General features: G+C 37.4%; 1 protein-coding gene across 13 annotated transcripts in view; it reads left to right on the forward strand.

Moving 5' to 3' along the window:
* rg (A kinase anchor protein rugose) overlaps window positions 1-17699 on the forward strand; it is a 1179223-nt gene that overhangs the window by 737794 nt on the left and 423730 nt on the right. For all 13 annotated transcript variants that reach the window (XM_083144766.1, XM_083144776.1, XM_083109897.1 and 10 more), the window contains 2 exons: window positions 6313-6488; window positions 15771-15915. In XM_083144766.1, the coding sequence (XP_083000892.1) occupies window positions 6313-6488; window positions 15771-15915 (321 nt within the window). The remainder of the gene's footprint in view (window positions 1-6312; window positions 6489-15770; window positions 15916-17699) is intronic.

Genomic DNA, 17699 nt, shown 5'->3' on the forward strand with positions numbered 1-17699 from the left:
GAATAGGTAAGAAGGCGGTATAACAACAGTGACACAGTATAACATCACGTATTCATTATCTAGCTTACGTGTAGTTAAGGTCGGCAAAATTTGTAAAAAATAGAAACTGCCCTGCCAAGGAAATTAATGTCAAATAGATAAAGAATATAATATTTATTGAGTATGAAAAAATGATGTTAGATCCAGTTGACGAAAGTAAAATTCCTGGTAATATTTTGCATGTTATTATAAGTTGCATAAATCTTCTTTGGTACTGTCACTCAAAGTCGTATTGCTTTCCAATATTTTTGCGGAAATAAACAATTTGCGATTAAACAACAACCTTATTTTCATTACTTAATTGAAGTTTTATGAACTCATTGTTTTCATTATTTAATTTTTTTGTACTTGGTAAGTCTTTCGGGTGGAGGTTGGGACACCTGGACCCCCCTAAATACGTCCTTCGCGGTAGGGGTCGAGATAAAGTTACTGTGTCACTGGTTCCAATTCACAGTAAATATGCTCTGCTTCTCTACACTCAAACATACACAAACTCATGGCCTTCCTGATTTCTTGGTTTCTTGCCTGGGAAAGAGGCAATAAATCAAGCTGTTACAGCTACGGGACCTTCTGACGAGGGGACGGAACCCAGCTGTGCAGAGGTTTCAAACACCCGAGCGAACTAGCCCTCACCGTCAGCCTGAGGCAATTTTCGAACGAGACATCTAGTGGCCAAGTGGCGAACTATGATGAATGAAATTCGGCTGAAGCGGCCGTATTTTTCGCCGTCGATAATACATGACATTTTTAAACAATCATTTTGGGCTGTGCAAGGGACTTTTGAAAGAAAAGCCCTCCCTAGCTTAGTCATAAAAGGATTGAGCATTACGTTAGTATGCATCATAATGGCCATTTTCGTTGGTGCTACCCACAAATCCTATAACCATTCTGTGCTTATTTACGTATTTCCTTATGGGAAATTGAAAAAAAATAATGGAATTTGTGCACATTTATCGAACTGAAATGGCATAAATGTGTCATGTACTCAAAGTTTCATAAAGTAAGTTCACATCTACTGCGTGTTTTCCGGCAAATTTTTGTCCTAAAACGTTATATTCAACAAAATGCAAAAAAGCCCATGTTAAATTTAAGCACTTTCCACGGCGACCTTCGCCAAACTCCACCTCCCTCTTAAAACACCAAATCAATCCAATCTAAATAAATATCAATGTTATTTCTGAAAGAATATTTTCAATGGACAATTATCATTCTGGAGAACCCCCAACAGAACATCCAAAGTTTCCAGCTCAACTGATATGTGCTCGGCATTGGAGGTTCTTCTACAGGGTGAGCCAAAAGTCCAGCACCACCCTTTTAATTTGAAAACGGCTTGACGGAGGATGAAAAACTTTAGATATGGGTAATGGGGGTGGAGGCACACCAGATGGGTCCAGTATGCATCATGGCAGCCATCTTGAAAGCCGGCATTTTGTAATTATCTCCAGATTTTCAAATCGGAATTGGGCCATGTGGCACATAATTTAAGATGTGTGTTTTCGTCAGAAACAAGAATATGCAGTTATTTTTCCCGTATCTTTATTTGGTGAGGATATTTTGACAATTGAAGTGCTCTATGTGTTGCCTGTTATGTGCCACACAAAATGCAAGATATTTCCGTCAGTCTTCATGGACATGCAATAACACTGCAAGGTCCACAGTGTCACATGCTTGCTGCAGGACTGCCGTTAGGGAACACGAGGCACTATGCAAACTATATCCACGAGGCCCAGGTATTATGAAGTGTGAAAATATCGATATCATCCCTTTTACATAAAATTCTACCTTGAAGCAAAATGTGGTTATTAGTATTATGTAATAATTACCTATTGTTATATACACGTGCATGTTCGTGGTATCTCCTTTTACCATTAAATTTAAATTTTGACACCATGTAGAGGTATGTGACATTAAAGCAAACAAACTTTTCTTAATGACTTTTGCTGATTGAGACCTGATTTCTGCGCCATAAGCCCTACAAAAAATATATGTTGTGTTTGCAGTAATGTGCTGCAAATTCATTCTTTAAAACCGACGACCATTCACTCGAGTCTAGAAGCAGAACTCATCTGGTGCAGAAGATGAAATACACTCTTCCTCGCAATTTGTTCATACATTTGCCATCTGGCTCGGAGAAGAGTTAAATTTAATATCACCACTGCGACTTGCACACACGAATTGGACTATATCACCAACACTAACCGAATGATTTCCAGTGTATCTGTGTATCACCATTATTTCCCTTTATTAATCGTGGCAGAATTTGAAACGAAATGGTATTTACAGGTAGCAACACTTTTTCGAAGGCACTATTCTGACTTTTTAAAATTAAAATTACGAAATTCATCCCGTTCCCTAGACATTTCATTTCTTCCATAATCACGATTCTGTACACCCTCACGAACTACTCTATCAAACAAGAATGACTTAAAACTTGTTCGCACTTTGGCATAGTTGTAAAATCTGGCAAAATCTGGTTTAGGAGGTAATAAAAATAAAAATATCTCTACATCTTTATTTCTATTTTGTCCGAGGGGGAAAATGCCGACCCAATCGTAGGTGCTGACTTTGGGTGTGGGAGGGGTGGGGGGCAAAGCATATATGCCCCCTTCCCAAATTCATGTAGAGGGACAGATTAAATATATATTTTGACATATACATTATTGTTTATGCCAACCTTGTCCCCACCCAAAATTTACCTTACCACCCAAAAGTTTACCTTAAGTTAGCACCTCTGGAATCAGTACACGCTGCTGTGAAGGCTGATAGCTGCAGTTGCTCTCCTCCCCTTCACTCCAATACCGTTCCCTCTTTCGTGTTTATTGGTGTAGCCGTCTCGCATCACTACTTGCTCAGAAACTTGTCATTCAGCTGCTCCAGAGATAGCTGGGACAGGTTATAATTAGACCTCGGATTTTTAGGTTCCTAAAATAGGCTCTAAAAATCCTAAAATAGGTTTGAAAACCCCAAAATAGGTCCTAAGAATCTAAAAGTTAGGCTCGAAAAATCCTGAAGTAGGTTAAAAAAAATCTTAAAATGTTCAAAATTCCTGAAAAATACTGATTAGGTATGAATGAAAATAGGACATTTATATCCTGAAATACGCACTATTTTGCATAACATTATGTGTGTAGCCTAATCCTAAGGTGATTGCAGAACTTACCATTGGAAATTTGCTATTAAAATCCATGCTTCGCCTTATAGTAAGGCAACAATCTTTTTTCATGTTATCCACAGTCAAACTCCGCACTTATATCATCTTATATGCTGAAAATGATATTTCAATAAAAACACAATCAGTGGTGCAAACTTCAATGCTGAAATGTTAGTTTGCTAGGCGTGAATGCCACAAATCACCGAAGTGATGCGAAAGTGAGCAAGACCACACAGGTCAGAAGTTTGCGCTTTTGACTGTAAAAGTAACAGTTGCACCGGACATTTTCCTATGTTTAGAGCTTTGAAAAATTACGATGGACTTCGAGGAAGGGAAATCGACAGACACATTCGTCATCGAAATTTTTTGTGACCAAACAAAGCAAATGCCTCTGTGTGACATAAAAATCCTGTAAAATCTTTAAAAATATATAAAAACCTTAAAAGAAGGCTTGATTTAGATGCATAAACCTAAAATAAGTTCTAACAATCAAAATAGTTTTTTTTAGGTGCTATAAAATTTCATCGGTTGTTGCATTTTGTAACGAAACACTGACAACTTATTATTACTTATATACCTGAAAAGGAAAAAATAGGTTAAAAACCTAAAATACAAAGTCTAGTTATAGTACATGTCTGCTTAGAAACTGAAATATAGTTATGTAGTTTTTGTTATTATATTCGTTTGTTTTTCCCTGAGAAATAAATCTGTCCGCAAGTACATGTTGAAACTAATGTATATACAGCTATTTAAAAATTGATATTTTTTTTTCCATGTTTCCTTCCGACAAGAAGTAGGAGATCTAACTTGGTGCCAAATATAGTTTGACACCATTTCTCTGTTGCAAATTGTTCACCTAAAAGTATCGGGAAATTACCATACATATAGATGATTCAAATGAAAAATCAATGAAAGAATTCTTGCAAAATGCTAGTTACATTTCAGTGCATCAACAGGCAAATGATTGGTTGTACCAGCGATAGGACTGTCTGTTGCTGAAATAAATGTATGTTTATTTCTGCTTTTCTTATTTTGTGTCACTTTTCTGCCTCTTTAGGCAAATCGTAATGCTTAGAATGAATGATGGTTAGATTAAATTGAAGAATGTAGGGAAACGTTTCTTGCAAATTTTGTGAGCTGGAGATTTTTCAAGAAAAGAAAGAGGAACTTCAATGAATGTTAGCACAAAATCATGACACGAGTTATGTAAACAGGTGGACAAAGTCAAGTATAATTTACAACCAATGTAAGTTATAGTGCAGATGATGCCCTTGTCTCTTTCTTTACTAGACTATTACAAAATAAGACAAGTTGTTAAACTATATTCAGAAAGTTTCACTGAAAAAGTGTAAGCAATAGAGTAAAACGTAATTAACAGTTTGCTTGAATTCTGAAGAAAAAATATTATGAAGATGACAGAATGTTCTAAAAAAGGTGAGATTGTTTTCAGAACTAGTTATTAGAATTGTAGGAGTAAAAAAATGGGATGATATGAATGAAGTGAAAGCCATAAACGTATCCATAATTTAGAAGTTCTTCTCATTTACGTTGCTACAAACAATTTCAGCCCTCTGATGGCCAGGACCTGCCAAGCATATTTTCTTTTAGTGAAGTGGCCTGTGGTCCGTGAATCTAGTTCCATCGCTGCTTTTTTCTGGCTTTGGAGACCACTACTTCTTCTTTTCAAGTAGTTCCTCAATTGTCCTCTCGATGCTGGGTCAACACAAATTTTAGGAGTTCTAACTGGGACCGGACCGATCACTAGAAAGCTAGAACGCTAACCACAACGCTACGTGTGCCCTCTCTTCACAGTATGCTTATTTTTTTTTTTAAATCTAAAGTAACTTTCTTCTAATTTCATCAAACCACCATTCATCATCGTCATCACGATCAACCCAAAGAATAGAAAAGTGCATCTTTTTATCATTGTGATATCCATTTGCTTACTTGTTTTAGGCAGTTTTCGTGCCTACAAATCCATTAATTTCAAGTTATTAATTTTCTGACTGTTGATGTATGTTTAAGTCTCAGATCTGCTCAGTAATACACTACAGAGTCAGAAGTCCTTAATTAAAATTCTGAATAATGTGTAGACATTTCATTGTGTTTTTCCTTCATCTTGTTCTTCATTCCACCATTCATCTTCATCATGAGCCGCCTAGAAATATAAAATAACCAAAATGCAATACTTGCCCTATGACCATGATAGATCTGTAATCTCTCTCTCTGTTTTTTATTTCTGTTTCAGTTATTTTATATCACTTTTTCCTTCTGCCTTAATTAATCGTGACAGTGAGGATGAATGATGAAATGGATGATGGAATAAACACAATGATATATCCATGCCTTCAGTGGTGAAGCGTGACATTTTTACGTAGTCATCGCAAGATTTGCCAAACGTCAGGTTCGATCTTTAAATGGAGAGAGAGGGGTGGGGATACGGGGGCACAATATTTCTCTGCTATAAATGCCAAGCTTACTGCCAATTCAATGTAAAAGCTCATATCACAGCAGACCTTACGACTACAAAGACACATAATTCTATCCCATGAAATGAGAATTATCAAATATGATTGAAACTGAAATGCAAATACCTTAATTATCGCGTTTGAAGGTAGAACCTTTATGGTCTGCCGCCAGTTGTCGTTTTGATAAAGAAAAGCAGATTTCATATCGTTCAATATGTGCTTTTCCTCTTAACAAATGGAAATAGCAGACACTCGCAGTGGCATGCCCAGGATTTTCGAAGGGGGGCAATTGACGTATGCAGGGGGGGGTCTGAAGGAGCTACATCCCCCCGAAATTTTTAGAAAATAAAAAATTCAAATGCAGAGGCCAGAAGGCCGGCCCTACCGTAATATATTTGTCTATTACAGATTGTTTTATTACTTATAATTTCATTAAACTACGCTTAAAAGAAAACTGAAATTCTAGGTCTTCCAATAATAACTGCAAGTTTCCAATCTGTAAAATAAAACAATTATGTGAAATTAAGTGCTACTGGAATATGCAAATGTAACCTTTGCATTGAAGAAATACTTCTTCATAATTTTTGATACAATAGTTCCAAGCAACATTGAAATGTAAGTAATAGCAATAGCAATGTTTTTGGTTTTTTTCAGTCTCAATGTGCCCAAACTTTGCTCGATCGTAAGGAAGAGGAGAGGATGTGTGATCACTTAATAACTGCTGCACGTCGCAGGGATAATGTAATTGCTAGTCGTTTATTGGAAAAAGTCATCAACATCATGTGCAACAAGCATGGAGCCTGGGGACACATGGATTCAAATCAAATAAAGTAAGTTTTACTATTCATTGCAGATGCTTAACTCTCTCTTTTTTGTGCATGGTAAGATGGTACCGTACATGTTTCCTTGCTTGCATATACGAGGGCAAATCTAAAAGTCTTTGCCCCAAATTTTTTTCAGCCGAAATAATGAACATGTAGAGAAATCAAAATATAGGAATTCTTCTATGTACCTTGCACTATTTTTCCACATAGTCACCACAGCGGTTCAGGCATTTGTCCCATCGCACCACTAGTTTGAAGATGTCGCTGTTGTAGAATTCGGCCTGTTGATCATGGAACCACCGCTGGACAGCCGTCTTCGCAAATGAACCTCTGACCTGCCAGGAGCTTCTTCAGTGGACTGATCACGTGGAAATCACTGGGGTTGAGGTCTGGACTATACACTGCATGCTCCAGAATCTCCCATTCAAATGACTGAAGTCATTTGATGATCCTGTTTGCCAGATGAGGCCTGGCGTTATTGTGTAGGATAAGCATATTGTCCACATCGAGAATCCCTTGGTGCTTTTTCTGAGCTCGCAGATGTGAGTGTGTGCCACAATAGTTGTCAGCATTGATGGTGTCTCCTCGTGGCATGAAATTCAGCAGGAGTGGTCCTCGGCGATCCCAGAAGACCGTGAGTAATGCTTTCTGTTGTGAGTGAGAATGTCCTGACCACTCATTGTCATGAAGGTCTTCTTGGCCATTTTCGAACTCACAACACCACCACCGCACACTTCTCAAAGAGAAAACTTGTTCCCATATGTCGGCTGCATTTCCATAGTGGTCCTCGGCGATCCCAGAAGACCGTGAGCAATGCTTTCTGTTGTGAGTGAGGATATCCTGACCACTCATTGTCATGAAGGTCTTCTTGGCCATTTTCGAACTCACAACACCACCACCGCACACTTCTCAAAGAGAGAACTTGTTCCCATATGTCGGCTGCATTTCCATAGAAAACAAATAACACTTTGCTGCTCATATGACGTGGACACAGGGGCGGCCGCTCATAAGGACGATACAGATGCCGCACTGCCGTGTGTAATCACAAGTGAACAAACATTACTTTAACATTTATATATTATCTTTTACATTGTCTGAATTACAAATATTCTGTTGCTTATAGATCGTTGGTTAGTCGGTTCTGTATTCATTCTTCCGCGACAATTGTAAAGTTTGCACGCCACCATGCGGGGGAATACGGAACTTTGAGAGAAATATGGCCGAGCGCCGTCCTCCCACCTTACGAGACGTAGGGCATTCTCAGGGGCGGCCGCGAGGGGTAAGAGGTGAGGGAACTGGCGGAATAACACGTGCGGGATCTGTGGCTGGGAGGACGGAGGGTTTGTCGTTCGAAACCAACCCCCTAGGTGAAACTTGACCTCTCTCCGGAGAATGGTAAACAATAAAGAGTTGCCAGAAGCAATGAAGTTAACACAAGAAGGAAAATTACCAACCGTCGAAAGAAATCATTCTGTATTCCATAGAGCAATAAATAATGCAATTTCCAATGAGGAAAGAAAATATCGGTAACTGAAAAAGTACAGACAGGTGCTTAATATTTGTTATTTACCATCGCTTTCTGCTACTTTTCGGTAATCACAACGATGAGGATAAGTGATAATTAAATGATGGAAGGGCACTCACAAAGAACACCCATGTCCAGGCCAGGATTCGAACCCAGGATCCATGGCTTTGCAATGCTGTATGCTAGCCACGGAAGTCGGCTACAGCTTCGTGTTACTCACAAAATTAGATTTATTTACATGTTTTGATTAACACGGTTTGAAGAAACCCTGATAGTGTGACAAAGTTTCACAATTTCTTTTCAAGCCAGCTGTTAAATAAATTAGAAACTAGTCATCTAAACTCTCCAAGAGCCGCTACAGGAACCTGTGTACTACAAATTTCTGAAAATTTGGCAAAATTGTCTGGCAACCCTGAGGCAATAAAATGACTGCATGGGTAGACGATAGCATTGACACTTGTTGCAAAGAGAATACTCGATTCTCTTTGCTCGTTGTTTCTGCGTTTTCCATGGAAAAGTGAAGCTTTTTTGGTAGTGTGCTGTATTTGTGCGTTTGTTGCAATAAGCTATGTGCAGAACTTGGTGCGAAGTTTTTCTACCAGAAGTCTGGATGAATAAAATAAACATAAAAAACCTAGGCCAGCCTAGACCGAATTTGAATCTAGAACAAGCATGTCTGAAGAAGATTTCTGGTAAGTTTGAAGTGTTTACTGTAGAGCTTGAGCTTCTGGTAACGCAGATATCACCTTTCCAGTGAGATATTTACTTTGCTGCCCTATTTCATATATCAATTAGTCATGTTGTACAGGAAACGTTTTTTGTGTAACATTTTTACTAGTAATTTTCACGTTCAATGCACGTAAATATTCGTCATTGTGCTTATCAATTTTCCCCTCTGTTAAGTTAAAAAACAAACAACTAAATCTGTTAGAACTCTATTTCTTCTTCCATCTTTCGTAATCTTCGCATTACTGTTAAATGATTACTAATTTATCATAATATGTGCAAACGTGCAAAACATGATATTCGGTAAAGACGAATATATCAATTTCTTATCATGTTGGCTGTTATATAGGAAATTAATCAATTAAACTCGCATTACAAGTAGAGCAAATTTGTGAGCTGTCGCCCCTCCACTTTGGTTCACCACGAGCCGCCACTGCGTGGACATGTTGAGTACTACAGCCATCTTTGCAATCTGACAGCAGCACCGTGTTGCAGAGCAGCCGAGAGTTAACGGTGGGCTGTTCCAAGAAAACCTATTGCATTTGAATGTATATATATCTCAGTTTCTCAATCACACTAATATTTCGGCTGAAAAAAAATAGGGGCAAGGATTTTTCAATTTGCTCCCCTACATAATTCTTCTGAGTTACGCACATTGCTTTTAAATTTATAATTATTCAATATCCATTGCATCGCCAGAAAAGGAGTTGGGAGTCAATTATTTTATTTGCAACACAGTATTAATAACCCTGCAGTATGGTAGAATCATTCTGAGTCTCACATGCAACTAAACCTTGACGTTGATGTTCACATTCAAATAAAAGTAACAATAGAGTTAGTTATTTTTGTAAACAATGTCAATAGTCGGCCACTACTCGTAATATTAGGGATAGACAAATAAGATTTTTTTGCTGACACTATACCTATATTAAATATACTGATAACCAATATTCTACTGATTCATATTAATTTGCAAATGTTCTGGAAAGAACAGGGATGGGTACTTTAATTAATGTTTGTAACTACTACTTTATAAACTCAGGCCATGCAAATTATATTCATAATGATAATGGTAATATTACAGATAAATTTACATGTCTGTATCAGACAGTACTGATAGAGTGACAATTAGTCCCATCCATAATATGTATGTTGAAAGTTTCAGAATATTACATATGTAATGTGATCTTCAAATTATGAATTTACTATGTTTTAAACTGGCAATTGTACAGTTGCATTGAGTAGGGAGAGACTGCAGCCAACTTGCGAACTAAAGTTTGTTTACTGCTCTCACAGTCACTGCAGGTAAAAATGTTCCCCTTTTGTTGTCACCATGTTGCCATATTTGCACCTACTCTCTCTTGCTTCATTGACAATAAATTCAACAACATTAAATATTATGTTTCTGCATTCATTGTGTATGGTTTTCTCCTTCATTATAATGCAAACACTTGGCAAGTAATGCAGGTGGTGATGATGATTTTTTTTTTTTTTTTAAATGCCACACACATGCAATGCAGGGGTAGGATTACATGCCAAGCAGTTGATTGCATCACCCACACTCCCTTCACTTGCTTAGGGTTGAAAATTTGACAATAGCATCAGAGAGTTTTTTCTCTTCTTGTAGAGCAGTAATTCCTGAGAAAACATAATGTGTGTGAGGTGAGATTAATATCAGGTGGAGCACATGCTACAGCTCTCCAAAGCTAACCATGTTCTTCCAGGTGACTTTGTTGAGTGAAAGATGGTCATCTCTTGACTGCTTTCATGGCTTTCTATAGCATAGTCTTATAGTTGGTAATCATATAGCTTAGCAGATTTTTCAGCAGCATAGTAGTAGTAGATCAGTACTCATTTAGCTCAGGGTGCGAAATCATTTAAGAGGGCGGTGGAGTTTGGGGAAGGTCGCCGTGGAAAGCGCTTAAATTTAACATGGGCTTTTTTGCATTTTGTTGAATATAACGTTTTAGGACAAAAATTTGCCGGAAAACATGCAGTAGATGTGAACTTACTTTATGAAACTTTAAGTACATGACACATTTATGCAATTTCAGTTCGATAAATGTGCACAAATTCCATTATTTTTTTTCAATTTCCCATAAGGAAATACGTAAATAAGCACAGAGTGGTTATAGGATTTGTGGGTAGCACCAATGATGCATACTAACATAATGCTCAATCCTTTTATGACTAAGCTAAGGAGGGCTTTTCTTTAAAAAGTCACTTGCACAGCCCAAAATGATTGTTTAAAAATGTCATGTATTATCGACGGTGAAAGATACGACCGCTTCAACCGAATTTCATTCATGATAGTTCGCCACTTGGCCACTAGATGTCACTGTTTGAAAATTGCCCCAGGCTGACGGGAGGGCTAGTTCGCGCAGGTGTTTGAATCCTCTGCACAGCTGGGTTCCGTCCCCTCCTCAGAAGGTCCCGTAGCTGTCACAGCTTGATTTATTCCCTCTTTCCCAGGCAAGAAACCAAGAAAGCAGGAAGGTCATGAGTTTGTGTATGTTTGAGTGTAGAGAAGCAGAGCATATTTACCGTGAATTGGAACCAGTGACACAGTAACTTTATCTCGATCCCTACCGCGAAGGACATATTCAGGGGGGTCCAGAAGTCCCAACCTTCCCCCGAAAGACTTACCAAGTACAAAAATTAAATAATGAGATCATAAAATAACTTCAATTAAGTAATGAAAATAAGGTTGTTGTTTAATCGCAATTTGTTTATTTCCGCAAAAATATTGGAAAGCAATATGACTTTGAATGACAGTACCAAAGAAGATTTATGCAAGAATTATTACTACTTATTATAACATGCAAAATATTACCAGCCATTTTACTTTAGAAGATTTATGCAACTTATAATAACATGCAAAATATTACCAGGAATTTTACTTTCGTCAACTGGATCTAACATCATTTTTTCATACTCAATAAATATTATATTCTTTATCTATTTGACATTAATTTCCTTGCCAGGGCAGTTTCTATTTATTTACAAATTTTGCCGACCTTAACTACACGTAAGCTAGATAATGAATACGTGATGTTATACTGTATCACTGTTGTTATATCGCCTTCTTATCTATGGTAATAAAAATATATTAATTAATTTAATATAATTATACTTATTTTAATTTAACATTATTAATATTATTATTTTGAGAAATTACGTAAGGACGCCCCTCCGAAATATATATCTAGATACGTGCCTGGTGTTCGATTTGAATAAAATGTAGAAAAGGCGGGGAGGGTGGTAGCGCTTCCTCTTTTTACATTTTGATAATTTTACCTCACATGTAGTACTTTGTGAGTCAACGGTGCAGATAGGAAATACGTGTACACACACGCACACACACACATAATTGATGATTCGCAAAGGAACTTTGTTAAATTCCCATGCTTGTTCCGCTCACAAATCACATCCTCTCCAAATTACAATAGCCTACTATCGTTGTTGCTTACATATATATGTGTGTGTGTGTGTGTGTGTGTGTGTGTGTGGTTCCTAGAACTTCACTATTTCCAAACATAAACTTGATGTGACTCTTACAAAACATTTGTTTTTGGAGTGGAAGGATCATGAAAAGGTCTACTGTTTCTTTGCAAATCTTCAATTAACCTCAAATTTAGTATAAAAACATAATTTTGGCTGAGTTGCTAACTTGAGATTTAAAGACAAATTATTAATAATTCATTAACAATAACAAAAGTGACATAAAATGTAGAAGGACAAGACTCCTGGCTTGGTTGAGAATTCCATTAGAGATGTACAGGTTAGGAAAGGGGAGGGAGAAGAAAGGGGAGGGAGAAGAAAGGGGAGGGAGAATTCCGTCTTCTTCCTCTTCAGCGTGAACCCTGCCTCCTACATTCTACATGTCCATTCAAAATGTCTTCTTAGTTTAAGATATTTTTGCCTCCCCTATAGCAAAATAGTAAAGATGACCCTCGTAATGTCAAAAGGTCCCGAGTTTGGTACCTGGTGGATTACCAATTGAAAGTAATAGGTGGGATAGACATTTGAAAGTAATGGGGAGGTGGAACTATCAATTGAAAGTAATGGAGAAGTGCGTATTATCAATTGAAAGAAATGGGGGAGGTGCGTATTATCAATTGAAAGTAATGGTAGGGTGCGGATTATCAATTGAAAGTAATGGGGAGGTGGGTATTATCAATTGAAAGTAATGGAGAGGTGGGTATTATCAATTGAAATTAATGGGGAGGTGGGTATTATTAATTGAAAGTAATGGAGAGGTGTGTATTATCAATTGAAATTAATGGGAAGGTGGGTATTATCAATTGAAATAATGGGGAGGTGGGTATTATCAATTGACAGTAATGGGAAGGTGGGTATTATCAATTGAAATTAATGAAGAGGCATGTATTATCAATTGAAAGTAATGGGGAGGTGGGTATTATCAATTGAAAGAAATGGGGGAGGTGCGTATTATCAATTGAAAGTAATAGTAGGGTGGGGATTATCAATTGAAAGTAATGGGGAGGTGGGTATTATCAATTGAAATTAATGGGGAGGTAGGTATTATCAATTGAAATAATGGGGAGGTGGGTATTATCAATTGAAAGTAATGGAGAGGTGCGTATTATCAATTGAAAGTAATGGGGAGGTGGATATTATCAATTGATAATGGGGAGGTGGGTATTATCAATTGAAAGTAATGGGGAGGTGGGTATTATCAATTGAAATTAATGGGGAGGTGGGTATTATCAATTGAAAGTAATGGAGAGGTGCATATTATCAATTGAAAGTAATGGGGAGGTGGGTATTATCAATTGAAAGTAATGGTAGGGTGGGGATTATAAGTTGCCAGGGCACGGATGTTCTTTGCGAGTATCCCTTCATCAATTCCATGTAATCACCATTTTATTCCGTGATTAGCCAAAAGTGACAGAAAGCGACGAAAAATAATCAACCAATCAATCAACGTATCTACACTCTCGGTGGTGTTACATTTCAATTGTTCGTTTTCCAGTAAACATTCCATCTTGACATCATCCGTAAGACTGCCATTGTGACCTTAATACTTGTAGTTATTTCGGAGCAAGATGACCAGATATGATACGTGACTTATCCTGAGGGGTGCGAAAGCCAAAGCTAAAAACTAAACACAGTCCATAATTACCATAGCATCAGGTCTTACAAGATATATACATACAGGTGAGTCACTATTCTGTGACATCATCAGTAATAGGTCTTAATATTAAATAACACAAAAATCATGCAGCAAATTAAAGGTATTACGAATAACATTAAAAATATTTCTAGAACTGGAAAGAACAATAAACATTTGTGCAACGAGAAAGGAAATTAACAACAATACATATTAGTTCGAGGGGAAACACGTGTCATAATGATACAAAATGATAACATGTAGAAAGTTTCAAATACGTTTGAGCTGTTTTTAAGATGGGTAATACATAAAGTGTAAGTTCAATGTTTACCTATTCGTTACCTTACATCATTGCTACTACTGTAGGTGTACATTTTGTTCCATTGGTTTGTCTTTCGCGTCTTCTGATTATCCCTAGGTCTTTCCACATATCCGAGACTTTTTCCTTTAAATTCGAAATAGTCTCGCTCCCGTCCATCTCGAATTATTATCAGCACTGTTCGTAGTAGTTAAAATAATAATTGTTACTATTTTTTGTGCTTATTACTATTAGATACAAATTTTGTATCAACACGAAACCCCCTACAAAAAAAAATTGCGACTAGTATGCCTCTGCCTTGTTATCACTGCCACTGGTATGCTATACATTTACACAGCGTACTTTCAATTAGTTATTCTTACTTGATTCGTCGTTACTTTCAACTGATAATCTCTACCTCCTTCTTTACTCTCAATTTATAATCTCAACCGCACAAAGAGAAATTCTACATAATTATAGCAGCCACTGTAATCAACAAAATTTATTCAATCCAAATCTCATTTGTGAAGGTTCTGACTGTTTTCCGTGGCCACTTCCCATGCAGTGAATATTTTGCCAGTGGAGAAATCTTGAAAGAAGCTTGAACCAGAATGAAATGAAACAGGTGGTGCCCTTTCGCAGCGGTCACGAAGTGGAGGGAGTGGTGAAGGCAGGGGGGAGACATGGTGGCAAGTCTTTCCACCATAGGGAGGGGGGAGGTCCTCTGCCCTCCGGCCTGTGCTCTTCCTCTAGTTTAGGACACAACAGAGAAGAATTGCTAGTTCTCTGATATGTCGCTAGGTGTCTCTGTATCGCGCCAGGGCAGGAAAACTCTTTTCATGCCAACCTCCAGGCCACTCTTAAGACTAAAGATTTTAATCTACAACCCCCATCCCCACAAACATACATATAAATTATACAATATACATATTTATAATGTTATTAAAAATAAAAATAAACTACTAAATTAAAAATATATTATTATTATCAATTACCCCAAAATAAATAAATATGTTACTTTTAAATATATCACATATTATAAAGTAGCAAACTACATCCTTTACTAACTGGTTAAAGATGACCATAAATTATGAAATAGTTGAAATTGTTTTTATTATGTATAAGTTTTCTTTGGTTTTGGTTTATATTAATATAAATCAATTATATTTCATAGTTATTATTGTTTTGCATTTTTGTTTTACTTTTATTGTGAGTATTGATGTAGATTTGTTAATGATCTCTTGAGAGAGAAAGCATTCAATACTCACAACTACACTAATTTGTGTATGTATTCGATATTATTCTTAGTACAGTATATTTGAAATTAAAAGTAATTGTTTGTCTTTTGTTTGTTGTAACAAAATCTCTTCCCCCCAAAAATTTTTGGTAGGGGTGATTCTTGAGGCCAAGATTGTTGGTGGGGTGGAAATCCCCCCAGGATTTCACACCCTGATTTAGCTGTGAAAGAAGTTAACAGTACACAGTACAGGTACTTAATCTTTCTGTATAACCAATGGATGAATTTTATAACATTGAGTGTTGAACACATTTTTAGACACCAGTTATTTATTTTCTTAATTACATGTGTCAATTTGTATTTTCCAGAATTGAATTTTGGAAATTGGATGTCTGGGAAGATGATGCCCGAAGAAGAAAAAGATTTGTTCATAATCCCTTAGGTTCTAGCCACCCGGAGGCTACCCTAAAAGCAGCTATAGAACATGGCGCCCCAGAAGATGCCATATTACAGGTACTTTTTTAAGTTTTAATCATAAATTTTATTTGAGTTATTCAAACTCAAATTTTAGTTGAGTTACTGCCTCAATAAAACACACATATTTTTGTAATTCTAATTCAGTATATTGTCTTCATTATCAATATGCACAAACTCAGAAAAGCCACTTTGTTCCAAAGCACATTTTACACACTTATACTTTGTCACTAGTACTTGACAGATACTTCCACAATTTAGGACACGGTTGTTCTGGAAACAGAAGTTTGAGTTGAATGAAGTTGTTAGTCAGGTATAAATATTTCAAGCAACCATGATAGATGTGGAGACTTGCTTCAATCAATTTTAGATTTTTTTTTACCTCAAGTCCAGGGGTGCCAAAATGGGGGCAGTCGGAGTAGGCCAGGTATGCTGGTTTCCCCCAAAGGCCCCCTAATGAGGGGCCCATTATTTCATTTTGGGAAAAAATATTATTTGTGTGATGAAAATTTCATAAATTAATTGAGGATTCTGTGTGAGAACATTTCAAGTCCTTATTTCCTCAGATTTCTACTGGGTGTTTCAGTGGGAAGTCCCACATTTGAATTAATTGCAACTTCATGTCCATGCTGGTAGTCACATATCAAGCGCACTCAAACGATGCACAAACTCGTGGAGTTTTCAAAAGTCTGTGTCTATCTACAGACAACATTGTTGAAATGGTGTCATTGTTTTTTGCTTCTAACGCCTTTTCTTGTACTCATTGTCAGTTGCATTGCATTGTCAGTTATCGACACAGACAGTACGATGTCTTACACAATCCAGCAGCACGTGTTTTGTGAAGAAAGACTGGATTACCAAATCCATTACTGCCACACAAAGGGCTTACCGTAATGAATATGGTGTTAAAGATGGTCCTGGCCAGATGGCAATTGTAAAGCTCGCTGCGAAGCTGGAAGAAACAGGTTCGTTACTGAGTGAGAAAGGGAAGCACAATTTGCCGTCAAGAGTGTAGCAGTGTACATATGATGTCTGTGAGCGATTGCTTCGCTCCCCTCGGGAATCATTACGCCGATTGTTGCAGGAGACTGTCCTCTCCTTAACTATATGTCAAAGAGCAGCTAAAAGGGCAAAAATCAGGTTGTACCAAATGACAGCTGTACACCAGTTGACAGAACCCGATCATGACAAGTGTGTTCATTATTGCAATTGGTTCTTCAACTTCGTGGAAAGAAACCATGGAATTTTGGCAATGACGTGGTTTACCAATGAAGCTTCGTTCCGTCTCCCAGGTTATGTGAACTCTCAAAACACGAGGATTTAGGCCTCAGAAAACCCTCATGTTATCCATGAGACACCACTTCGTTCGCAAAAGGTGGGCGTGTGGTGTACACTTTTAGCTGAGAAAATCATTGGACATATTTTATTTGAAAACACTGTGAACACAGCTGTTTATCGGGACATTTTCATCGCTTTCATGGAGCCATTAGACGACATTGAACTTTCGCAGGGATACTTCCAGCAGGATGGTGCCAAGTGCCACACCTCCAATGATTCCATGGCACTCATCACCAGCTTCTTCCAGGACCGTGTTATCTCCAAAAACTTTTGACCTCCAAGATCACCAGACTTGACATCAGTGGATGATTTCTTGTGGGGCTATCTTAAGGAGAGAGTCTACAAAAACAAACCAAGAACTATTCAGGATCTCCAGTCAAACATCATGGCTGAAATAAACAATATTGGCGCAGACATGTTGAGGCGTGTATCAGAAAACATGTTTAAACGTGCAAGAATGTGTCTTGAAGAGAATGGAGGTCACT

The sequence above is a fragment of the Lepisma saccharinum genome, chromosome 1 (genome assembly GCF_977018435.1).
Source record: "Lepisma saccharinum chromosome 1, izLepSacc3.1, whole genome shotgun sequence".
In the NCBI taxonomy this organism is placed as follows: domain Eukaryota; kingdom Metazoa; phylum Arthropoda; class Insecta; order Zygentoma; family Lepismatidae; genus Lepisma; species Lepisma saccharinum.